We start from the raw sequence: 24,799 nt of genomic DNA on the forward strand, positions 1-24,799 counted from the left end.
CAGGGGTCCTTGCATGTCTTCAGAGGTTGGGCTTCGGGTCGTATTGTGTTTCTGGAGGAGTCTGTAGGTGCTCTGCACTCGGACTCGAATGCATGGGTCTGTGCCACATGAACACATAGCACTCTGAGCGTCCCTCTAATGTAACATTAAACTTCTGGAATTCTGTGTTTCAAAATTCCATCATAGATAATGTTGGGTCTATAGTAATAAGTTCATTAGATGTATATGAGGTATATGTGCCCAGATGATGAGGTGATTGGAGTATGCCTCATTGCCTCCATTATCGCCTTCATGTGTCCTCTCCATCCACAGAACAAGGAGGACCAGGCCCAAGTGGTCTCCAACCTCAAGAGCATTTCTCTGTCATCCAGCAAGTTGTTGCTGGCAGCTAAAGCACTTTCCGCGGATCCCGCTGCTCCCAACTTGAAGAGCCAACTGGCAGCTGCAGCCAGGTATGTGGTGGGAAGTGTCTCCTTCCAATATCTTCATTTCAAAATGGATGTGCATTAGATATTTACAGATCTGTCTGTGTTTCCCCAGGGCTGTGACTGACAGTATCAATCAGCTGATCACTGTATGTACCCAGCAAGCTCCAGGACAGAAGGAGTGTGACAACGCTCTACGTGAGCTGGAGGTAAGTTCCTGCTGATTGGTGGGACATGTGTTTGGAGGAATCTCCTCTGTGTAGAAGAATCTCACCCATGTGTAGAAGGATCTCATCTCCCCTGGGTAGCAGGATCTGCCCTGTGTAAGCGGGATCTGCCCTGAGTAGAAGGATCTCATCTCCCCTGGGTTGCAGGATCTCCTCTGTGAAGAAGAATCTCCCTCATGTGTAGAGGGATCTCACCTGAGTAGAAGGATCTGATCTCCCCTGGGTAGCAGGATCTCCTCTGTGTAAGCAGGATCTGCCCTGAGTAGAAGGATCTCATCTCCCCTGGGTTGCAGGATCTCCTCTGTGAAGAAGAATCTCCCCCATGTGTAGAGGGATGTCCCCTGAGTAGAAGGATCTGATCTCCCCTGTGTAAGCGGGATCTGCCCTGAGTAGAGGGATCTGCCCTTGTTATCATTTGAGAGTAATTTCCTCTTCATCAGATCAGTGTATAGTGTATTAGGAGTATCATGCAGATACTTCCATTAGGAGGGATGAAGTAGACCTGCATTGTCACCGTGGCTTTCCCTTTCCACCACAATCCCTGGAAATCTTCCCCCCTCCATTGCCTCGTGTGGTCTTTGCTTCAGAGAGCATGACAACCAGACAGGACCAGATTCTCCGTGGCTCTGCCGGAACCCTCTTCTCTAGGGGCATTCTGACACCATTGGGATAGTAAAGTCCGAGGATTACAAGAGAGAGGTCATCTCATGATTGTAGTGATGGTGTGAAATATCTGTATAATGTATGGTTGTGTACAGTATGATCCTCCATATATATCACAGGTCATCTCCTCATATGTAGGAGATGTTATAGTGAACAGCCTGATCATGTATGGTTGTGTACAGTCTCTGAGCCCGTGTGTGTATGTGTGTGTATATATATATATATATATATATACATATACATACATACATACATACATACATGGTCCCGTCTTTATCTTATTTCTGTACCGTGTCGCACACAAGGCTTTGATTAGATTTATCTTCTGTCATTACAGACGGTCCGAGAACTCCTCCAGAACCCGACAGAGCCAGTCAACGACCAGTCCTACTTCCAATGCCTGGACAACGTCATGGAGAACTCCAAGGTACTGCTCGGGGCCCTGAACTGTGCAGTCTGTGTGTCTCACTGGGCCCTAGAATGGGGAAATAGCTTAGTATAGCCCCATCTTTCCCCTCCTCCATCTTATGTGTCTCACTGGGCCCTAGAATGGGCACATAGCTTAGTATAGCCTGGCCTCTCCCCACCTCCATCTTATTATACATCTCACCGGGCCCTAGAATGGGCGCATAGCTTAGTATAGCCTGGCCTCTCCCCTCCTCCATCTTATGTGTCTCACTGGGCCCTGGAATGGGCGCATAGCTTAGTATAGCCTGGCCTCTCCCCTCCTCCATCTTATTATACGTCTCACCGGGCCCTAGAATGGGCGCATAGCTTAGTATAGCCTGGCCTCTCCCCTCCTCCACCTTATTATACATCTCACCGGGCCCTAGAATGGGGAAATAGCTTAGTATAGCCTGGCCTCTCCCCTCCTCCATCTTATTATACATCTAACCGGCCCTAGAATGGGGAAATAGCTTAGTATAGCCTGGCCTCTCCCCTCCTCCACCTTATTATACGTCTCACTGGGCCCTAGAATGGGGAAATAGCTTAGTATAGCCTGGCCTCTCCCCTCCTCCATCTTATTATACATCTAACCGGCCCTAGAATGGGGAAATAGCTTAGTATAGCCTGGCCTCTCCCCTCCTCCACCTTATTATACATCTCACCGGGCCCTAGAATGGGGAAATAGCTTAGTATAGCCTGGCCTCTCCCCTCCTCCATCTTATTATACATCTCACCGGGCCCTAGAATGGGGAAATAGCTTAGTATAGCCTGGCCTCTCCCCTCCTCCACCTTATTATACGTCTCACCGGGCCCTAGAATGGGGAAATAGCTTAGTATAGCCTGGCCTCTCCCCTCCTCCACCTTATTATACATCTCACCGGGCCCTAGAATGGGGAAATAGCTTAGTATAGCCTGGCCTCTCCCCTCCTCCATCTTATTATACATCTCACCGGGCCCTAGAATGGGGAAATAGCTTAGTATAGCCTGGCCTCTCCCCTCCTCCACCTTATTATACGTCTCACCGGGCCCTAGAATGGGGAAATAGCTTAGTATAGCCTGGCCTCTCCCCTCCTCCACCTTATTATACATCTCACCGGGCCCTAGAATGGGGAAATAGCTTAGTATAGCCTGGCCTCTCCCCTCCTCCACCTTATTATACATCTCACCGGGCCCTAGAATGGGGAAATAGCTTAGTATAGCCTGGCCTCTTCCCTCCTCCACCTTATTATACGTCTCACCGGGCCCTAGAATGGGGAAATAGCTTAGTATAGCCTGGCCTCTCCCCTCCTCCACCTTATTATACATCTCACCGGGCCCTAGAATGGGGAAATAGCTTAGTATAGCCTGGCCTCTCCCCTCCTCCACCTTATTATACATCTCACCGGGCCCTAGAATGGGGAAATAGCTTAGTATAGCCTGGCCTCTCCCCTCCTCCAACTTTTATTTCCCTGAAATAGAATTACAAGATACAAAACACATATTTTCTATACCGTCACACCACATTCTATATGTTCTCTGTTGTATGATGATGTGCCATTTTGTCCTCCAGGTTCTAGGTGAGTCTATGGCTGGAATTTCTCAGCATGCGAAGACCAGCAATTTGCCAGAGTTTGGTGAGGCGGTCAGTACGGCATCCAAGGCTTTGTGTGGCCTGACTGAGGCTGCGGCACAGGTATGTTATCACACGGGCTGGGCTGAGCTCTGGCCAGCCTGACCTCCTATTTAATCTCTGCTCCTCTTCCCCTGCAGGCCGCTTACCTTGTTGGCGTATCAGATCCCAGTAGCCGTGCCGCCCAGCAAGGTCTGGTGGATCCCACCCAGTTTGCCAGAGCCAACCAAGCTATTCAGATGGCCTGTCAAAACCTAGTAGATCCGGCCTGCACCCAGTCACAGGTAATGTCTCTGAGACACAATCGTAGAGGGGTAGATGATATGAAGGGTGATGGTGACGAAGTTGGACACAGTAGTGGAGTGGTAGAAGATATGTTGAGTGATGGTGAAGATGCGGGACATAACGGTGGAGGGGGTAGAATATATGTTGGGCAATAGTGAAGATATGGATAATAACGGTGGAGGGGTAGCATATATGTTGGGCAATAGTGGAGATATGGGTAATAATGGTGGACGGGTAGAATATATGTTGGGCAATAGTGAGGATATGGATAACGGTGGACGGGTAGAATATATGTTGGGCAATAGTGAGGATATGGATAACGGTGGACGGGTAGAATATATGTTGGGCAATAGTGGAGATATGGGCAATAATGGTGAGGGGGTAGAATATATGTTGGGCATTAGCGAAGATATGGATAATAATGGTGGAGGGGTAGAATATATGTTGGGCAATAGTGAAGATATGGATAATAATGGTGCAGGGGTAGAATATATGTTGGGCAATAGTGAAGATATGGATAATAATGGTGGAGGGGTAGAATATATGTTGGGCAATAGTGGAGATATGGGTAATAATGGTGGAGGTGTAGAATATATGTTGGGCAATAGTGGAGATGTGGAGATATGGATAATAATGGTTGGGGGGTAGAATATAGGTTGGGCAATAGTGAAGATATGGATAATAATGGTGGAGGGGTAGAATATATGTTGGGCAATAGTGGAGATATGGGTAATAATGGTGGAGGGGTAGAGGATCTGTTGGGTAATCGCGAAGATGTGGGACATAATTGTAGAGATGGGTAGAAGTGGCAGATGATGGCTAACATTTCTGGGACACAATGGTGGAGGAGTAGAAGATTTGGTAGATGATGGTGACATTTCTGGGACATAATGTTGGGGGGAGTATAGATCTGGTAGGTGATGGTGCTTGTCCTTGGGACACAATGGTATGGAGGGTGATGATGTCCCTGGGACACAATGATGGAAGGGTAGAAAATCTGATGGGTGATGGTGACATCCTTGGCACACATTGGTAGAGGGGTAGATGATATGGAGGGCGGTGGTGATATCCCTGGGATGCAATGGTAGAGGATTAGATGATATGGTGGATGATGTCAGGAAAGAACTTCCTGGGGAGGAGTACCCCAGGACAGACCCCATGACAGAGATAAAGGTCTATTTACTGTCATTGTGTCTTCTTATTGAGTAATGAATCTAACACGGTGTAAACCTTCTCCATATATTTCTTCATAGGTGTTGTCAGCTGCCACCATTGTGGCTAAACACACCTCCGCTCTGTGCAATGCATGTCGCCTGGCATCCACTCACACCTCCAATCCCGTGGCCAAGAGGCAGTTTGTCCAGTCTGCCAAGGAGGTGGCAAACAGCACGGCGAACCTGGTGAAGACCATCAAGGTAAAGACCTTCCTCCAACAGAAGTCCAATCACACGTTTGTGGGATGATCATGTGCCAAGTGAAATGGCATTGTGGTGAGACAGAAACATTGAGTCACATGGAATCCCATCTTCTTGTTCCAGGCTTTGGATGGGGCATTCAATGACGACAATCGGGCCAAGTGTCGTGAAGCCACCGTGCCGCTTATCCAAGCTGTAGAGAACCTTACCGCTTTTGCCTCCAATCCGGAATTCGCCAGTGTGCCGGCCCACATCTCCCAAGAGGTGAGGATGACAACGGGAGGGTTGGAACAGTCCATTGTCTCTCTTCTCTTCCTTCTCTTCTAATTAGTTGACTCTTTCAGGGTCTCCAAGCCATGGAACCAATCATCAGCTCAGCTCAGACCATGCTGGAGAGCTCCTCTGGCCTCATCCAGACCGCTCGTTCCCTGGCTGCCAATCCCAAAGACCCGCCACAATGGTCAGTGTTGGCCGGACACTCCCGGACAGTCTCTGACTCCATCAAGAAACTCATCACCAATATGAGGTAAGGGCTGGAGCATAGAGGACGTATATATTGTGTTCAGAGTCCTGCTGCACAAGTGTTTGTGATGTATGATGATGTCTCACTGCCAGGAAGACTACAAACCTGGTCCTTTCCCCAGACAGAGCTTTTTTTATAGGAAATAGATCTGTTATTCCCCAATGACATGAGCTCTCTACTCAGGGATAAGGCCCCAGGACAGAGGGAATGCGATCAGGCCATTGATCTGCTGAACCAGACGGTGAGAGAACTGGACCAGGCCTCGCTAGCAGCCATCAGCCAGCAATTGGCGCCACGAGAGGGAATCTCACAGGAGGTAAGAGACAGAATTAAAGGAGAGCTCTGCAGAGGACGGAATAGAATAATAAAGTATTGATAATGAATGGCGGGAAAGGCTCGTTCACAATTGCTTCAATATGTGGCATTGGACACTCTGAATGCCACTCAAAGCTCCTCCCATTAAATAAAATGGTCACCTTACAGTCCTGGACACACGTGTTTGCTTCGCTTCAAAAACAATCCCCATTGTCGCTTTCTTGGTACTTCAAAGTGTCTCCAAACCCTCCATAGAAGTGGACAACGCTCACTTACAGCACCTGCAGCTTCTGAGAGGCTTTTATTCAGGTTTAGCTTCGCTTTGCTTTAGAGGTATTGCAAGTATGAGATATCCCAGGGTGCACTGGGAAACCAACAAGTGAACCAATGAGATGTCCTCAGCAGTCACTTCTGGTCCATGTGTATATATTCTGGGGTGTCTGGTGCAGACATTACATTTGGTGTGGAGCAGCAGGAAGATGGGCGAGGTCATGACTGGAGCAACTAGCAGACGGCACACGTGGTGTGCAACATGAGAACGCTATAAAGGAAAGTGAGAGGGGACCAGAGAGAGAGGACTGAGTGGGGCAGAGGATCAGCAAAGATTGGGGGACTGGAGCAGGAGAAACTAGCAATGTCACACGTGGTATGCAAAATGTTATATAGCGGGAGGTGGGCAGGGACCAGAGAAAGAGTAGCCTCAGAAAACCAGAGGATTAGCAGAGCTGGGGGTTACTACTGAGTGGGGGATCAGCAGAGCTGGGTGTTACTACTGAGTGGGGGATCAGCAGAGCTGGGGGTTACTACTGAGTGGGGGATCAGCAGAGCTGGGGGTTACTACTGAGTGGGGGATCAGCAGAGCTGGGGGTTACTACTGAGTGGGGGATCAGCAGAGCTGGAGGTTACTACTGAGTCGGGGATCAGCAGAGCTGGAGGTTATTACTGAGTGGAGGATCAGCAGAGCTGGAGGTTACTACTGAGTCGGGGATCAGCAGAGCTGGAGGTTATTACTGAGTGGAGGATCAGCAGAGCTGGAGGCTATTACTTAGTGGGGGATCAGCAGAGCTGGAGGTTATTACTGAGTGGGGGATCAGCAGAGCTGGAGGTTATTACTGAGTGGGGGATCAGCAGAGCTGGAGGTTATTACTGAGTGGGGGATCAGCAGAGCTGGAGGTTATTACTGAGTGGAGGATCAGCAGAGCTGGAGGTTATTACTGAGTGGGGGATCAGCAGAGCTGGAGGTTACTACTGAGCGGAGGATCAGCAGAGCTGGAGGTTACTACTGAGCGGGGGATCAGCAGAGCTGGGGGTTATTACTGAGTGGAGGATCAGCAGAGCTGGAGGTTATTACTGAGTGGGTGATCAGTAGAGCTGGAGGTTATTACTGAGTGGGTGATCAGTAGAGCTGGAGGTTATTACTGAGTGGGTGATCAGTAGAGCTGGAGGTTATTACTGAGTGGGTGATCAGTAGAGCTGGAGGTTATTACTGAGTGGGTGATCAGTAGAGCTGGAGGTTACTACTGAGTGGAGGATCAGTAGAGCTGGAGGTTATTACTGAGTGGGTGATCAGTAGAGCTGGAGGTTACTACTGAGTGGAGGATCAGCTGAGCTGGAGGTTACTACTGAGTGGGGGATCAGCAGAGCTGGAGGTTACTACTGAGTTGGGGATCAGCAGAGCTGGGAGTAATACAGAGCAGGGAATCTGCTAAACGAGGATACTGATGGGCTGGTGGTCTGCTGAACCGGGATACTGATGAAAATGTGTGTGTGTGTGTATATATATATATATGTGTGTGTGTGTGTGTGTATGTATATATATATATGTGAGTGGCGCTGCCTATAACCTGGAGAGTGACCTCCAGTAATGACTAACCACAATAAAGTGTGCTCTATTGTGGTTAGTCATTACTGGAGGTCACTCTCCAGGTTATAGGCAGCACCACTCACCCCTGTGTGTGTATGTGTGTGTGTGTGTGTGTGTGTGTGTGTGTGTGTATATACATACACATTTTTTTCTGTTTGGTGCTTCACTTGGAGCCCCTAGGGGAGGCAGCTGCCTAGCCTTACCTAAGCGCGGTTATCTACCTATTATATACACAGGGATACTGATGGGGTTGGGATCTGTTGGACAAGGGTATTATTGAGCTGGGGATCTGATGAAATGGATATCTGCTGAATAGAGATACTGTTGGGCTGGGGATCTGCTGAATGAGGATAATAATGAGCTGAGGATCTTCTAAACATGGATACTAATGAGCTGGGGATCTGCTGGGGATCTGTTGAGCTGGGGATCTGCTGGGAATCTGTTGAGCTGGGGGATCTACTGAACGAGGATACTAATGAGCTGGACGCTTTAATGCGTTGAAGTTGAAGCGTGAGTGTAAATGAGCCCTAAGGGCCACTATTTTGGAGACATGCTGGGGCTTTACATCTGGGGCTGGGGCTTTAAATCTGCAGTGTCTTGAAGCAGGCCCATAGGGCCACAGTTACACTGCCTGAAGGCTTTACACCACAGGGCCTGGGAGGTATCTAAGAAAGCAGTGCTGTGTGCAGTATGGAGCCCCTGGGGCATTTATAAAGGCGAGGGGGGGACATAGACTGGAATCTTGGACTGGGTCTCATCATACTGGTAAATGACAATGGGAAGACTGGTCATCGCTGTGTGCTGTATAATGGAGGGTTCTTCTCTCGTTTCTTCAGGCGTTACACAATCAGATGCAGACGTCTGTGCAGGAGATCAGCAACCTAATAGAACCGCTGGTGGCGGCGGCCCGGGCGGACTCATCGCAGCTCGGACACAAGGTAAGACCGGCACCGGGATACCCAACACCACCAGAACGACCTTCTAAAAGGTGGGTTACCATTCATCTGTCCAATGCCTTCTCCTCACAGGTCTCCCAGATGGCCCAATATTTCGAGCCTTTGACCAACGCCACCATCGGAGCCGCCTCCAAGGCCATCAACCACCAGCAGCAGATGAACCTTCTGGACCAGACCAAGACACTGGCAGAGTCAGCTCTGCAGATGCTTTATACCGCCAAGGAGGCTGGAGGAAACGCCAAGGTGAGCCCTGAGAAGATATGTGTATTGGTGGGGCAGGATAGGAAAACCACTCCACAGTACACCAATGGTGGAGACAGTGCAAAGAAGTGGTCTCCAAACGAAGGACAGATTATAGCTGATGGTACCGGACAGATGCAGAGTGGATCAATGGATGGGGGAAATCTAATGGGATTTGGTGTGAGAATCAGAATACTGATGGGTGGATCACATGGCTCTATGAATAGGTAAAATCTCCATTCACTTGACACCCCTCATGTCTGTCATAGGTGGCTGGACACACCCAGGAAGCGTTGGATGAAGCCGCTCAGATGATGCATGAAGCTGTGGATGATCTGACGGGGACACTGAATGAAGCTGCCAGTGCGGCTGGAGCTGTAGGAGGAATGGTGGACTCCATCACTCAAGCCATCAACAAGGTGACAACCCAACTCCTATTTCATGATTCTCACTCTCTCCAATATACCCCCCCTACCTCCATCTCCTCCTACCCCCCCTCCCCAATCTTCTCCTTCTCCCCCCTGCCTGACCCTCATCTCCTACCCCCCCTCCCCCCCCCCCGACCCTCATCTCCTCCTACCCCCCCGCCTGACCTCCATCTCCTTTGTCCTGGCAGCTGGATGAACAGCATATTGGTGAGCCTGAGGGATCATTTGTGGACTATCAGACAACCATGGTGAAGACGGCCAAGGCTATAGCAGTGACGGTGCAGGAGATGGTGAGTGTAGGAACTTGGTAGGTGGTGACACCGTGTCAGCTGCTGAGCGATCTGGATAATCAGTTAGCAGGAGTCAGGCGTGTCCTATAAAATGTTATGTTAATGTATAGACACCAAGCCAACGTACCTCACTTCATAGCAATGACGGGAGACACGTCTTTTCTTTTCAGGTCACTAAATCCACCACCAACCCTGACGAACTGGGCACATTGGCCAACCAACTTACCAATGACTACAGTCAGCTGGCACATGAAGCCAAACCAGCTGCTATGACTGCCGAGAATGAAGAGGTAAGGACATTGTCTTAAGCCAGTTGGGCCTCTTATGTCTGTGTCTTCCCAAATCTGCACCTCTCACCAAGGCCATTCCAGGTTATTTGGCTCTCTGTTTAGCAATGACAGCGATATTTCCCTGTCCACAGCTCAGGAGGTCCTCCTCCCTGTCCACAGCTCAGGAGGTCCTCCTCCCTGTCCACAGCTCAGGAGGTCCTCCTCCCTGTCCACAGCTCAGGAGGTCCTCCTCCCTGTCCACAGCTCAGGAGGTCCTCCTCCCTGTCCACAGCTCAGGAGGTCCTCCTCCCTGTCCACAGCTCAGGAGGTCCTCCTCCCTGTCCACAGCTCAGGAGGTCCTCCTCCCTGTCCACAGCTCAGGAGGTCCTCCTCCCTGTCCACAGCTCAGGAGGTCCTCCCCCCCCCCCTGTCCACAGCTCAGGAGGTCCTCCTCCCTGTCCACAGCTCAGGAGGTCCTCCCCCCCCTGTCCACAGCTCAGGAGGTCCTCCCCCCCCTGTCCACAGCTCAGGAGGTCCTCCTCCCTGTCCACAGCTCAGGAGGTCCTTCCCCCCCCCGTCCACGGCTCAGGAGGTCCTCCTCCCTGTCCACGGCTCAGGAGGTCCTCCTCCCTGTCCACGGCTCAGGAGGTCCTCCTCCCTGTCCACGGCTCAGGAGGTCCTCCTCCCTGTCCACGGCTCAGGAGGTCCTCCTCCCTGTCCACGGCTCAGGAGGTCCTCCTCCCTGTCCACGGCTCAGGAGGTCCTCCTCCCTGTCCACGGCTCAGGAGGTCCTCCTCCCTGTCCACGGCTCAGGAGGTCCTCCTCCCTGTCCACGGCTCAGGAGGTCCTCCTCCCTGTCCACGGCTCAGGAGGTCCTCCTTCCTGTCCACAGGTCAAGAGCTTCCCATACTGATAAACTCTTTTTGATAAACTAATTGATATGGCTTAGTCTTTTCTTCTCAGCAGATCACCTGATCGCTCTTTATGTCTCCTCTCAGATTGGATCTCACATCAAGCAGCGGGTGCAGGAACTGGGCCATGGCTGCTCTCTGCTGGTCACCAAAGCTGGAGCTCTGCAGTGCTGCCCAACAGACAATTACACCAAGAAGGAGCTGATTGATTGTGCACGGCGTGTGTCTGAGAAGGTGAGGAGGGCCTCTTCCTCGGATCTGCACAGGGTGGTGGTCGTCTTGCATGGTTTGTCTCTTTACCTTTCTGCTCTTAGGTTTCGCACGTCCTGGCTGCTCTCCAAGCTGGAAACCGCGGCACTCAGGCTTGTATCACTGCTGCCAGCGCCGTCTCCGGGATCATCGCCGACCTGGACACAACCATCATGTTTGCTACGGCCGGCACACTGAACCGAGAAAACGCAGAAACCTTCGCAGATCATCGGTGAGGCCAGCATGAGGATATATACCGTATTAAATAGTGTCACCTATATGTAATATATTACAGAAAGCAGGCAAGTTTACAGGCAGTAGATGTCTCACCTTCTGGTTATTCCTCCAGGGAAGGAATCCTGAAAACAGCAAAGGCTCTGGTGGAGGACACAAAGGTTTTGGTGCAGAACGCCACCTCCAGTCAGGAGAAGTTGGCTCAGGCCGCCCAGTCTTCAGTCTCCACCATCACACGGCTAGCAGAGAACGTTAAGCTGGGGGCGGCCAGTCTGGGCTCAGAAGACCCCGAGACTCAGGTATGACTCAGAACTCTCTCTGACCTTCCAGGTACCTATTGGGTTTAAGAGAAATCCGTGTGATTGGATGTAATAAGGACACCTCCACATGTGGTGTGACCGGCCCTTCACCTGTCCAAGAATCCCGGCCGGATTGGTGACAGTTGATATTGGACACACCCTCTCTGATTTTACCCTCTTGTTGGTCTCTCTACTCAGGTGGTCCTCATTAATGCTGTTAAAGATGTGGCCAAGGCATTGGGTGACCTCATCAGTGCCACCAAAGCAGCCGCCGGAAAGTCCAGTGATGACCCGTCAGTGTACCAGCTGAAGAACTCGGCCAAGGTGGGATATCGAGTGGGGATGGGGGGTGGGACAAGGGGCATTGAGGGTTATGGGGGATGGGAGAAGGGATATTGAGGGTTATGAGGGATGAGAGAAGGGATATTGAGGGTTATGGAGGTGGGGAAAGGGATTTTGAGGGATGAAAGAAGGGATGTGGGGGAAGGGATATTGAGGGTTATGGGGGTGGGGGAAGGAATATTGAAGGTTATGAGGAATGAAAGAAGGGATATTGAGGGATGAGAGAAGGGATATTGAGGGTTATGAGGGATGAGAGAAGGGATATGGGGGTGGGGGAAGGGATAATGAGGGTTATGAGAGATGGGATATTGAGGGTTATGGGGATGGGAGAAGGGATATTGAGTTTTAGGAGGGATGAGAGAAGGGATATTGAGGGTTATGGGGGTGGGGGAAGGGATATTGAGGATTATGAGGGATGAGAGGAAGTTTTTGCCTGCCACCAATACCCTCATCACAAATCCTGTGCTTCCAGGTTATGGTGACCAATGTGACGTCTCTCCTGAAAACTGTCAAAGCCGTGGAAGATGAAGCCACCAAGGGAACACGGGCGCTGGAGGCCACCATAGAGCACATACGGCAGGAGCTGGCGGTGAGTTTAGCTGGGACGGCCATGTGGCTGTAGGTCGGGGGGAATGTATTTCGGATGGCATTTGTCACACCATTGGCCCATCTTTACCCCTCCCCCTTGACTGTTACTCTGTATGATGTTCCATATTATCACTTGCAGACCTTCATCTCCCCCGAGCCTCCTCCCAAGACCTCCACACCAGAAGACTTTATCCGTATGACCAAAGGCATCACCATGGCAACGGCCAAGGCCGTCGCTGCCGGAAACTCCTGTCGTCAGGAAGATGTTATCGCTACAGCCAACCTGAGTCGCCGTGCTATCGCCGACATGTTGCGTTCCTGCAAGGTGTGATCATGTGACCTGGAGGGGAAGGGTGGAGACATCTAGATATATATGGTCATGTGACCTGGGGGATGGGTGATGATTGGCGGGGAGGGTGGAGACTTCTTCCATATGGTCATGTGACCTGGGTGGGTAGGGTGATGATTGGCGGGGAGGGTGGAGACTTCTTCCATATGGTCATGTGACCTTGGGGGGATGGGTGATGATTGGCAGGGAGGGTGGGGACCTTTTCTATATGGTCATGTGACCCGGGGGATAGGTGATGATTGGCAGGAAGGGTGGAGACTTCTTCCATATGGTCATGTGACCTGGGGGGGATGGGTGATGATTGGCAGGGAGGGTGGGGACCTTTTCCATATGGTCATGTGACCTGGTGGGGGGGATGGGTGATGATTGGCAGGGAGGGGACCTCTTCCCATATGGTCATGTGACCTGGTGGGGGGGGAGACCTCTTCCATATGGGTGACGATTGGCAGGAAGGGTGGAGACTTCTTCTATGTGATCATGTGACTGGAGGGTGGGGACTTTTTCTATATGGTCATGTGACCTTTAGGGGGGTTTGAGGAGGATTGAAGGACATATGGCCCTTCATATAGTGTAATCTCTCTCATGTCTTGCAGGAAGCCGTCTATCACCCCGAGGTCAACCATGATGTGCGTATCCGGGCCACGCGGTTTGGCAAGGAGTGCGCCATGGGCTACCTACAGCTCCTGGAACACGTGTTACAGGTGAGAGCGCCACCTGTCTGTGTGTGTGAAGGATACATGGGAGGCCCATCTCATCATCTGTCTCTTATCATCCGTCACTCTTTGTCTGGCAGATCCTCCAGAAGCCGAGTGCAGACATGAAGCAGCAGCTGTCCGGGTTCTCCAAGCAGGTCGCCGGTTCCGTGACGGAGCTGATCCAGGCCGCTGAGGCGATGAAAGGTAGAGTGCTCCGCCCTCCGTTCCCTCCCAAACTGCGGAGTCGTGATCTTCTCCTATTGGTTACTCGCCTTTTATGGGAGTGTCTGAATGTCTGCCCAGTGGAGACTAACGCTCATCACTGCCGCCAGCTGAGAATTAGTAATATCTGATCTCTATAACCCCTCCCCCAGGCACAGAATGGGTGGATCCCGAAGACCCCACCGTCATTGCAGAGAACGAGCTGTTGGGCGCAGCGGCAGCGATAGAAGCAGCAGCCAAAAAATTGGAGCAGCTGAAACCTCGTGCTAAACCCAAGGTAAGACTCCGCCCACTCTAACCTCTGGATTTATAACCCAATCACAACATTATGTATCCTGAGGTAGCTCTTCAGCAGCGGTGGGGGCGGGGCCATACGGGACATTTCTGTCTCATGATGGAGATTCTCTCTTACAGCAAGCAGATGAGAGTCTGAACTTCGAGGAGCAAATCCTGGAGGCAGCCAAGTCCATCGCAGCCGCCACCAGCGCACTCGTCAAAGCTGCGTCCGCCGCCCAACGAGAACTGGTGGCCCAGGGCAAGGTAAGTGTCTGCTGTCCTCCTCATCACCCCCGAGTCTGTCCTCCTCGTCATCACCCCCGAGTCTGTCCTCCTCGTCATCACCCCCGAGTCTGTCCTCCTCGTCATCACCCCCGAGTCTGTCCTCCTCGTCATCACCCCCGAGTCTGTCCTCCTCGTCATCACCCCCGAGTCTGTCCTCCTCGTCATCACCCCCGAGTCTGTCCTCCTCGTCATCACCCCCGAGTCTGTCCTCCTCGTCATCACCCCCGAGTCTGTCCTCCTCGTCATCACCCCCGAGTCTGTCCTCCTCGTCATCACCCCCGAGTCTGTCCTCCTCGTCATCACCCCCGAGTCTGTCCTCCTCGTCATCACCCCCGAGTCTGTCCTCCTCGTCATCACCCCCGAGTCTGTCCTCCTCGTCATCACCCCCGAGTCTGTCCTCCTCGTCATCACCCCCGAGTCTGTCCTCCTCGTCATCACCCCCGAGTCTGTCCTCCTCGTCATCACCCCCGAGTCTGTCCTCCTCGTCATCACCCCCGAGTCTGTCCTCCTCGTCATCACCCCCGAGTCTGTCCTCCTCGTCATCACCCCCGAGTCTGTCCTCCTCGTCATCACCCCCGAGTCTGTCCTCCTCGTCATCACCCCCGAGTCTGTCCTCCTCGTCATCACCCCCGAGTCTGTCCTCCTCGTCATCACCCCCGAGTCTGTCCTCCTCGTCATCACCCCCGAGTCTGTCCTCCTCGTCATCACCCCCGAGTCTGTCCTCCTCGTCATCACCCCCGAGTCTGTCCTCCTCGTCATCACCCCCGAGTCTGTCCTCCTCGTCATCACCCCCGAGTCTGTCCTCCTCGTCATCACCCCCGAGTCTGTCCTCCTCGTCATCACCCCCGAGTCTGTCCTCCTCGTCATCACCCCCGAGTCTGTCCTCCTCGTCATCACCCCCGAGTCTGTCCTCCTCGTCATCACCCCCCGAGTCTGTCCTCCTCGTCATCACCCCCGAGTCTGTCCTCCTCGTCATCACCCCCGAGTCTGTCCTCCTCGTCATCACCCCCTCGTCATCACCCCCGAGTCTGTCCTCCTCGTCATCACCCCCGAGTCTGTCCTCCTCGTCATCACCCCCGAGTCTGTCCTCCTCGTCATCACCCCCGAGTCTGTCCTCCTCGTCATCACCCCCGAGTCTGTCCTCCTCGTCATCACCCCCGAGTCTGTCCTCCTCGTCATCACCCCCGAGTCTGTCCTCCTCGTCATCACCCCCGAGTCTGTCCTCCTCGTCATCACCCCCGAGTCTGTCCTCCTCGTCATCACCCCCGAGTCTGTCCTCCTCGTCATCACCCCCGAGTCTGTCCTCCTCGTCATCACCCCCGAGTCTGTCCTCCTCGTCATCACCCCCGAGTCTGTCCTCCTCGTCATCACCCCCGAGTCTGTCCTCCTCGTCATCACCCCCGAGTCTGTCCTCCTCCTCATCACCCCCGAGTCTGTCCTCCTCGTCATCACCCCCGAGTCTGTCCTCCTCCTCATCACCCCCGAGTCTGTCCTCCTCCTCATCACCCCCGAGTCTGTCCTCCTCCTCATCACCCCCGAGTCTGTCCTCCTCCTCATCACCCCCGAGTCTGTCCTCCTCCTCATCACCCCCGAGTCTGTCCTCCTCCTCATCACCCCCGAGTCTGTCCTCCTCCTCATCACCCCCGAGTCTGTCCTCCTCCTCATCACCCCCGAGTCTGTCCTCCTCCTCATCACCCCCGAGTCTGTCCTCCTCCTCATCACCCCCGAGTCTGTCCTCCTCCTCATCACCCCCGAGTCTGTCCTCCTCCTCATCACCCCCGAGTCTGTCCTCCTCCTCATCACCCCCGAGTCTGTCCTCCTCCTCATCACCCCCGAGTCTGTCCTCCTCCTCATCACCCCCGAGTCTGTCCTCCTCCTCATCACCCCCGAGTCTGTCCTCCTCCTCATCACCCCCGAGTCTGTCCTCCTCCTCATCACCCCCGAGTCTGTCCTCCTCCTCATCACCCCCGAGTCTGTCCTCCTCCTCATCACCCCCGAGTCTGTCCTCCTCCTCATCACCCCCGAGTCTGTCCTCCTCCTCATCACCCCCGAGTCTGTCCTCCTTATTGTCTGCCATTCATCATTCTCTTCACTGTTTGCCATTCCTCCTCCCCCCAACCCCCCCCACCCCCTGCCTTTCCCCTCCCCCCCCACCCTCTGATGTTCCTCCCTCCCCCCCCCCCAACCCACTGATGTTCCTCCCTTTCTCACCTCCGGACGTTCCTTCCTTCACTCCCCCTCACCCCCTGATGTTCCTCCCTTCCTTCCCCCTCACCCCCCCATGTTCCTCCCTTCCTTCCCCCTCACCCCCCCCCATGTTCCTCCCTTCCTTCCCCCTCACCCCCCCCCATGTTCCTCCCTTCCTTCCCCCTCACCCCCCCCCCATGTTCCTCCCTTCCTTCCCCCTCACCCCCCCCATGTTCCTCCCTTCCTTCCCCCTCACCCCCCTGATGTTCCGCTTCCATCACCCTCTGCTGGTCCTCCTCATCCTCTGCCATTCTCTTTATTCCTCCTGCAGGTTGGAGCGATTCCAGCGAACGCTGTAGATGATGGGCAGTGGTCTCAGGGACTTATATCTGCTGTAAGTATGTCCAGGCTGTCAGTCTGGTCTTGTATGAGGAGATGGGCTCTCGGATCTCATTCATTGCTCTGTTCTTAGGCTCGAATGGTTGCTGCTGCCACCAGTAACCTGTGTGAAGCAGCAAATTCCGCTGTGCAGGGCCACGCCAGCGAGGAGAAGCTGATTTCATCTGCCAAACAGGTGGCCGCATCTACAGCTCAGCTTCTGGTGGCCTGTAAAGTGAAGGCTGACCACGATTCAGAGGCCATGAAGAGGCTGCAGGTGAGAGGGCGCAGAATGGTGAAGGGGAAAGGATGGGGAGGGCACAAGATGATGAGGGTGCAGAATAGGGAGGGTGCAGGACGGTGGGAGAGCAGGGCGGGGAGGGCTCAGGACGCTGGGAGAGCAGGACGGGGAGGGCTCAGGACGGTGGGAGAGCAGGGCGGGGAGGGCGCAGGGAGGGGAGGGCTCAGGACGGTGGGAGAGCAGGGCGGGGAGGGCTCAGGACGGTGGGAGAGCAGGGCGGGGAGGGCTCAGGACGGTGGGAGAGCAGGGCGGGGAGGGCTCAGGACGGTGGGAGAGCAGGACGGGGAGGGCTCAGGGCGGTGGGAGAGCAGGACGGGGAGGGCTCAGGACGGTGGGAGAGCAGGACGGGGAGAGTGCAGGATGGGGAGGGCTCAGGACGGTGGGAGAGCAAGACGGGGAGGGCTCAGGACGGTGGGAGAGCAGGACGGGGAGAGTGCAGGATGGGGAGGGCTCAGGACGGTGGGAGAGCAAGACGGGGAGGGCTCAGGACGGTGGGAGAGCAGGACGGGGAGGACTCAGGACGGTGGGAGAGCAGGACGGGGAGGGCTCAGGACGGGGAGGGCTCAGGACGGTGGGAGAGCAGGGCGGGGAGGGCTCAGGACGGTGGGAGAGCAGGACGGGGAGGGCTCAGGGCAGTGGGAGAGCAGGACAGGGAGGGCTCAGGACGGTGGGAGAGCAGGACGGGGAGAGTGCAGGACGGGGAGGGCTCAGGACGGTGGGAGAGCAAGACGGGGAGGGCTCAGGACGGTGGGAGAGCAGGACGGGGAGGACTCAGGACGGGGAGGACTCAGGACGGTGGGAGAGCAGGACGGGGAGGGCTCAGGACGGTGGGAGAGCAGGACGGGGAGGGCTCAAGACAGTGGGAGAGCAGGACGGGGAGGGCTCAGGACGGTGGGAGGGCTCAGGACGGTGGGAAAGCAGGACAGGGAGGGCACAGGACGGTGGGAGAGCAGAACAGGGAAAGAACAGGACGGGGAGGGCTCAGGACGGTGGCAGAGCAGGACGGGGAGGGCTCAGGACGATGGGAGAGCAGGACGGGGAGGGCTCAGGACGGTGGGAGAGCAGGACGGGGAGGGCTCAAGACAGTGGGAGAGCAGGACGGGGAGGGCTCAGGACGGTGGGAGGGCTCAGGACGGTGGGAAAGCAGGACAGGGAGGGCACAGGACAGTGGGAGAGCAGAACAGGGAAAGCACAGGACGGGGAGGGCTCAGGACGGTGGCAGAGCAGGATGGTGGGAAAGCAGGACGGGGAGGGCTCAGGACGGTGGGAGAGCAGGACGGGGAGGGCTCAGGACGGTGGGAGAGCAGGACTGGGAGAGCAGGACAGGGAGGGCTCAGGACGGTGGGAGTGCTCAGGACGGTGGGAGTGCTCAGGACGGTGGGAGTGCTCAGGACGGTGGGAGGGCTCAGGACGGTGGGAGGGCTCAGGACGGTTAGAAAGCAGGACAGGGAGGGCACAGGACGGTGGGAGAGCAGAACAGGGAAAGCACAGTACGGGGAGGGCTCAGGACGGTGGCAGAGCAGGACGGGGAGGGCTCAGGACGGTGGCAGAGCAGGACGGGGAGGGCTCAGGACGGTGGGAGAGCAGGACGGGGAGGGCGCAGGACGGAGGGAGATTAGGACGGGGAGGGCGCAGGACGGTGGGAGAGCAGGACGGGGAGGGCTTAGGACGGTGGGAGAGCAGGATGGGGAGGGCTCAGGGCGGTGGGAGAGCAGGTGGAACAGCAGGACGGGGAGGGCGCAGGACGGTGGGAGAGCAGGATGGGGAGGGCTTAGGACGGGGAGAGAGCAGGACGGGGAGGGCGCAGGACGGTGGGAGAGCAGGATGGAGAGGGCCCAGGACGGGGAGGGCTCAGGACGGTGGGAGAGCAGGACGGGGAGGGCTCAGGACGGTGGGAGAGCAGGATTGGGAGAGCAGGACGGTGGGAGGGCTCAGGACGGTGGGAGAGCAGGACGGGGAGGGCTCAGGACGGTGGGAGAGCAGGACGGTGAGGGATCAGGACGGTGAGGGATCAGGACGGGGAGAGAGCAGGACGGTGGGAAAGCAGGACAGGGAGGGCTCAGGACGGTGGGAGAGCAGAACAGGGAAAGCGCAGGATGGGGAGGGCTCAGGACGGTGGGAGAGCAGGACGGGGAGGGCGCAGGACGGTGGGAGAGCAGAACAGGGAAAGCACAGGACGGGGAGGGCTCAGGACGGTGGGAGAGCAGGACGGGGAGGGCTCAGGACGGTGGGAGAGCAGAACAGGGAAAGCACAGGACGGGGAGGGCTCAGGACGGTGGGAGAGCAGGACGGGGAGGGCTCAGGACGGTGGGAGAGCAGGATGGGGAGGGCGCAGGACGGTGGGAGAGCAGGACGGGGAGGGAGCAGGACGGTGGGAGAGCAGGACGGGAGGGCTCAGGACGGTGGGAGGGCTTAGGACAGTGGGAGAGCAGGACGGGGAGGGCTTAGGACAGTGGGAGAGCAGGACGGGGAGGGCTCAGGACGGTGGGAGGGCTTAGGACGGTGGGAGAGCAGGACGGGGAGGGCTTAGGACGGTGGGAGAGCAGGACGGGGAGGGCTCAGGACGGTTGGAGAGCAGGACGGTGGGAGAGCAGGACGGGGAGGGCTCAGGACGGGGGGAGAGCAGGACGGGGAGGGCTCAGGACGGCGGGAGAGCAGGACGGGGAGGGCTCAGGACGGCGGGAGAGCAGGACGGGGAGGGCTCAGGACGGCGGGAGAGCAGGACGGGGAGGGCTCAGGACGGCGGGAGAGCAGGACGGGGAGGGCTCAGGACGGCGGGAGAGCAGGACGGTGGGAGAGCAGGATGGTGGGAGAGCAGGACGGGGAGGGCTCAGGACGGTGGGAGAGCAGGACGGGGAGAGCAGGACGGGGAGGGCTCAGGACAGGGGGGCTTAGGACGGTGGGAGAGCAGGACGGGGAGGGCTCAGGACGGTGGGAGAGCAGGACGGGGAGGGTTCAGGACGGTGGGAGAGCAGGACGGGGAGGGCTCAGGACGGTGGGAGAGCAGGACGGGGAGGGCTCAGGACGGTGGGGGAGCAGGACAGTGGGAGAGCAGGACGGGGAGGGAGCAGGACGGTGGGAGAGCAGGACGGGGAGGGAGCAGGACGGTGGGAGGGCTCAGGACGGTGGGAGAGCAGGACGGGGAGGGCTCAGGACAGTGGGAGAGCAGGACGGGGAGGGCTCAGGACGGTGGGAGGGCTTAGGACGGTGGGAGAGCAGGACGGGGAGGGCTTAGGACGGTGGGAGAGCAGGACGGGGAGGGCTCAGGACGGTGGGAGAGCAGGACGGGGAGGGCTCAGGACGGTGGGGGAGCAGGACAGTGGGAGAGCAGGACGGGGAGGGAGCAGGACGGTGGGAGAGCAGGACGGGGAGGGAGCAGGACGGTGGGAGGGCTCAGGACGGTGGGAGAGCAGGACGGGGAGGGCTCAGGACAGTGGGAGAGCAGGACGGGGAGGGCTCAGGGCGGTGGGAGGGCTTAGGACGGTGGGAGAGCAGGACGGGGAGGGCTTAGGACGGTGGGAGAGCAGGACGGGGAGGGCTCAGGACGGTTGGAGAGCAGGACGGTGGGAGAGCAGGACGGGGAGGGCTCAGGACGGGGGGAGAGCAGGACGGGGAGGGCTCAGGACGGCGGGAGAGCAGGACGGGGAGGGCTCAGGACGGCGGGAGAGCAGGACGGGGAGGGCTCAGGACGGCGGGAGAGCAGGACGGGGAGGGCTCAGGACGGCGGGAGAGCAGGACGGGGAGGGCTCAGGACGGCGGGAGAGCAGGACGGGGAGGGCTCAGGACGGCGGGAGAGCAGGACGGTGGGAGAGCAGGATGGTGGGAGAGCAGGACGGGGAGGGCTCAGGACGGTGGGAGAGCAGGACGGGGAGAGCAGGACGGGGAGGGCTCAGGACAGGGGGGCTTAGGACGGTGGGAGGGCTCAGGACGGTGGGAGAGCAGGACGGGGAGGGCTCAGGACGGTGGGAGAGCAGGACGGGGAGGGCTCAGGACGGTGGGAGAGCAGGACGGGGAGGGCTCAGGACGGTGGGGGAGCAGGACAGTGGGAGAGCAGGACGGGGAGGGAGCAGGACGGTGGGAGAGCAGGACGGGGAGGGAGCAGGACGGTGGGAGAGCAGGACGGGGAGGGCTCAGGACGGTGGGAGAGCAGGACGGGGAGGGCTAAGGACGGGGAGGGAGCAGGACGGTGGGAGAGCAGGACGGGGAGGGCTCAGGACGGTGGGAGAGCAGGACAGGGAGGGCTCAGGACGGTGGGGGAGCAGGACGGGGAGGGAGCAGGACGGTGGGAGAGCAGGACGGGGAGGGCTCAGGACAGTGGGAGAGCAGGACGGGGAGGGCTCAGGACGGTGGGAGAGCAGGACGGGGAGGGCTCAGGACGGTGGGAGAGCAGGATAGGGAGGGCTCAGGACGGTGGGAGAGCAGGATGGGGAGGGCGCAGGACGGTGGGAGAGCAGGATGGGGAGGGCTCAGGACGGTGGGAGAGCAGGATGGGGAGGGCGCAGGACGGTGAGAGAGCAGGACGGTGGGAGGGCTCAGGACGGTGGGAGAGCAGGACGGTGGGAGGGCTCAGGACGGTGGGAGAGCAGGACAGGGAGGGCTCAGGACGGTGGGGGAGCAGGACGGTGGGAGAGCAGGATGGGGAGGGCTCAGGACGGGGAGGGAGCAGGACGGTGGGAGGGCTCAGGACGGTGGGAGAGCAGGACGGGGAGTGCGCAGAACAGTGGGGTCTCAGGATGGGGGAGGGTTTAGGTCGGTGACACCACAGTATCATACAAAATGGTGGCAGAACTGAACCTCCGGTGTTTGGTGTCTCCAGGTTGCCGGGAACGCTGTGAAGAGAGCGTCAGACAATTTGGTGAAGGCGGCACAGAAAGCAGCAGCATTCCAGGAACACGATGAGACGGTGGTGGTGAAGGAGAAGATGGTGGGCGGCATCGCACAGGTATGGCACCCCCCCTCCCCCACCGATGTACGCAGCACGTGTATAGCCGCCATCCCTTTGGCACGTGTTTGGGCTCTGGGGCTAATATCACACCGATGGGAAGGAACGTATAGATATATAGAATGTATAGATACATCACATGGAGCCTCTCTTTCAGTCGTCTATTTAAAAGCGGAAACTGTTACCCACTGAGCCACACCCCTCAGGCCTTTCCCCAGTGCTCACCCACCCCCCCCCCCCCGACCCCGACATAGGGGACCGAAATCCAATAGGCATCCAGGAGTTATTCATAAAATCTGAACCCAAACAATTTTTATTTCCATACATTCCTCAATAGCCACAAAGGGCACCACATGTCTTTGCCAACTCAGATATTACCCTGTGAAAGTAGAAGTGACATCATCGCTGAGCAGAGCTGTGGGTGGGACCCAGCAGGCTCCACCCACTACCAGAACTGCAGGAGGGGCGTAGATGGGGTTGCATTTCACCAATTTTATACGGGTTTATTCATTGGGTGAATGAGTTGGGGACAATAGGGATGTTCTAAGTCTGTGGCCCCTTGTGAAGTGTCTGGACTTTGTTGGGTCAGCTGATCACATGATGGGCCATTAACCAATCAGAGTTTTTGTCTCTGCAGATTATCGCGGCTCAGGAGGAAATGTTACGGAAGGAGCGGGAGTTGGAGGAAGCTCGGAAGAAGCTGGCGATGATCAGACAACAGCAGTACAAGTTCCTTCCCTCGGAGCTCCGAGAGGATTCGCAGAACTGAGCTCCACCCCCTCCCCTCCCCCCCACCCTCTGACCACTGCAGGCATAACCGGCTTCTCCCGCTCACTAATGGTTCTTGCACACGTGCCTCAGTAGCAGAGACTTTATTATCCAGCGGCATGCTGGGTGTCGGGGCCACTCCTCCATTTCCCATAATCCTGTGCTGTCCCGGTGGGCGGAGCTTGCCCACTCACAGATAACGTTGTAACGGTTCATATTGTACAGGCAGTGCCTTATCGCCCTGACGCTGGCCGCTCCCCCCCGTCGTGCTTTAATATATTAATCCGTGCCTTGCTGACTCCCCCTATGCTCTTCCCAGTGTGCTGAATGAGTGACGTGTGATTGGTGGAATCTGTGTGTGGCTCTGTCTGCCCCCTCCCCCTTTTCACCTTAAGTCTATTTCATGCCAAAAGTGCCTAAACGTGCAATGCACAATCATAGTGTTACCGCCGCCGCGCGTCCCGCGTCATTTCTATGGAAATATCTATTTTTATTTTACATTTGTTGAGATTTCTATGCTGTATGTCGGACCGGCCGCCGGTCCCCTTCTATGGCTCCACCAAAAAAAGTGTTATAAGCAATAAATATTCTCACCTGGACCTCCGCCCCTCTCTGCGTCCTCTCATGATTCTTCCTTGGTGCTCCGGCGGCCATCTTGGTTATTTGATTAGTAAGGTTTTGTTTCTGGAATTCCTCTGATCAATGTAAGTCTGTTCATTGAAGGACACCGCTTCACGGGTGGGTTCAATGTCGCCACCTTCAGGAGCAGGACGCTTGGTGCAGCTTCAACTAAAAGAAGGCCTAAGAGGGCGGTCCTCCGGAGGGCTGCCAAACTTAAAAACAAATCTTCTCTTCTGTTCATTGGAGGACACAGCAGAACTTCAAGACAGATGGAGGTGTGATGGGGCAATTGTTGGTTCTGGGGCAGTGGTCCCCAGAGGAGATCAGCCTTCCCATCAACATCCTGGAACTCCAGGCAGTCTGAGCTTCGGGGGGGTAGAGTGGGATGGGGCATACATCGGGGAGGAAGGGTGGGAAATACATGGGGGGCGGGGTAGGGTGGGATGGGGCATACATCAAAGGAGTACCTGTGACCCTCAATATGGCTACAAGGTCCACTTCCAGAGGCGTAACGAGAACCTTTAGGGCCCCGGTGCAAGAAACCATGAATGGCCCCTGGCTGGGGCCCTACCCTCCGAGTCCAGTGGCAGAACGCCAGGGCCTGGTCTCAGATGCAACCTTTGTGACCCTGGTAGGATCCACCACCTCTCTGTAGCCTCAGCTGCACAGAATGAATGAACAACAAGAGCTCTGTACAGAGGCTTCCTGTTCGTTCACAAACTGAAGCATAGGAAACATTGTTATGAATGGATACAGTTTACTGTGCTTCAGTTATGCATGGACAGAGTCGGTGATCGGTACAGATCACTGGCTCTCCATTCAGACAAGGAAGAGACCAATACATTACACATTTAACGACACCTTCCCCACTCTCCATTCTGAATGCAAAAATTCCCCTCCGACCCCGGTAGAGAAAACAGGGGAGCCAGAGGAAGGCACATGGGGCTCGGGGGCAGCAGAGGGAAGCTGGATAGGAGGGGTGGTGGGGACGGCATATAGAGGGGACCCAGCCCCCCATCTTCCTGCAGCCGCTGAATTCCTGCAGGAGGGAGAGGAGCAGAATCAGGAATTCAGCGACTGCAGCAGGAAGATGGAGGGGATGGGTTCCTCTATAGACTGCTGCCACCCGGCCTATCCAGGTGTATGGGGGGGGAACCCCTGGAGCATGGGGCAAGGTCGCAATTGCAACCACGCCC

At 56.2% G+C, this 24,799-nt stretch overlaps 1 protein-coding gene across 2 annotated transcripts in view; it reads left to right on the forward strand.

Moving 5' to 3' along the window:
* The window catches only part of TLN1 (talin 1), a 101,137-nt gene extending 77,551 nt beyond the window's left edge, over positions 1 to 23,586 (forward strand). For both annotated transcript variants that reach the window (XM_073612150.1, XM_073612151.1), the window contains 28 exons: positions 313 to 452; positions 541 to 634; positions 1,653 to 1,742; positions 3,312 to 3,434; positions 3,512 to 3,655; positions 4,910 to 5,071; positions 5,195 to 5,335; positions 5,416 to 5,597; positions 5,778 to 5,910; positions 8,610 to 8,711; positions 8,802 to 8,972; positions 9,239 to 9,388; positions 9,586 to 9,687; positions 9,858 to 9,977; positions 10,955 to 11,101; positions 11,182 to 11,348; positions 11,466 to 11,649; positions 11,848 to 11,973; positions 12,464 to 12,580; positions 12,719 to 12,904; positions 13,522 to 13,629; positions 13,722 to 13,827; positions 13,998 to 14,122; positions 14,260 to 14,385; positions 16,925 to 16,987; positions 17,066 to 17,248; positions 22,089 to 22,214; positions 22,852 to 23,586. In XM_073612150.1, coding sequence (XP_073468251.1) covers positions 313 to 452; positions 541 to 634; positions 1,653 to 1,742; positions 3,312 to 3,434; positions 3,512 to 3,655; positions 4,910 to 5,071; positions 5,195 to 5,335; positions 5,416 to 5,597; positions 5,778 to 5,910; positions 8,610 to 8,711; positions 8,802 to 8,972; positions 9,239 to 9,388; positions 9,586 to 9,687; positions 9,858 to 9,977; positions 10,955 to 11,101; positions 11,182 to 11,348; positions 11,466 to 11,649; positions 11,848 to 11,973; positions 12,464 to 12,580; positions 12,719 to 12,904; positions 13,522 to 13,629; positions 13,722 to 13,827; positions 13,998 to 14,122; positions 14,260 to 14,385; positions 16,925 to 16,987; positions 17,066 to 17,248; positions 22,089 to 22,214; positions 22,852 to 22,983 — 3,750 coding nt within the window. In that variant the 3' untranslated portion in view covers positions 22,984 to 23,586. The remainder of the gene's footprint in view (positions 1 to 312; positions 453 to 540; positions 635 to 1,652; positions 1,743 to 3,311; positions 3,435 to 3,511; positions 3,656 to 4,909; positions 5,072 to 5,194; positions 5,336 to 5,415; positions 5,598 to 5,777; positions 5,911 to 8,609; positions 8,712 to 8,801; positions 8,973 to 9,238; positions 9,389 to 9,585; positions 9,688 to 9,857; positions 9,978 to 10,954; positions 11,102 to 11,181; positions 11,349 to 11,465; positions 11,650 to 11,847; positions 11,974 to 12,463; positions 12,581 to 12,718; positions 12,905 to 13,521; positions 13,630 to 13,721; positions 13,828 to 13,997; positions 14,123 to 14,259; positions 14,386 to 16,924; positions 16,988 to 17,065; positions 17,249 to 22,088; positions 22,215 to 22,851) is intronic.
* Positions 23,587 to 24,799: the final 1,213 nt, after the last annotated feature.

The sequence above is a fragment of the Aquarana catesbeiana genome, linkage group LG01, assembly GCF_042186555.1.
Source record: "Aquarana catesbeiana isolate 2022-GZ linkage group LG01, ASM4218655v1, whole genome shotgun sequence".
In the NCBI taxonomy this organism is placed as follows: Eukaryota; Metazoa; Chordata; class Amphibia; order Anura; family Ranidae; genus Aquarana; species Aquarana catesbeiana.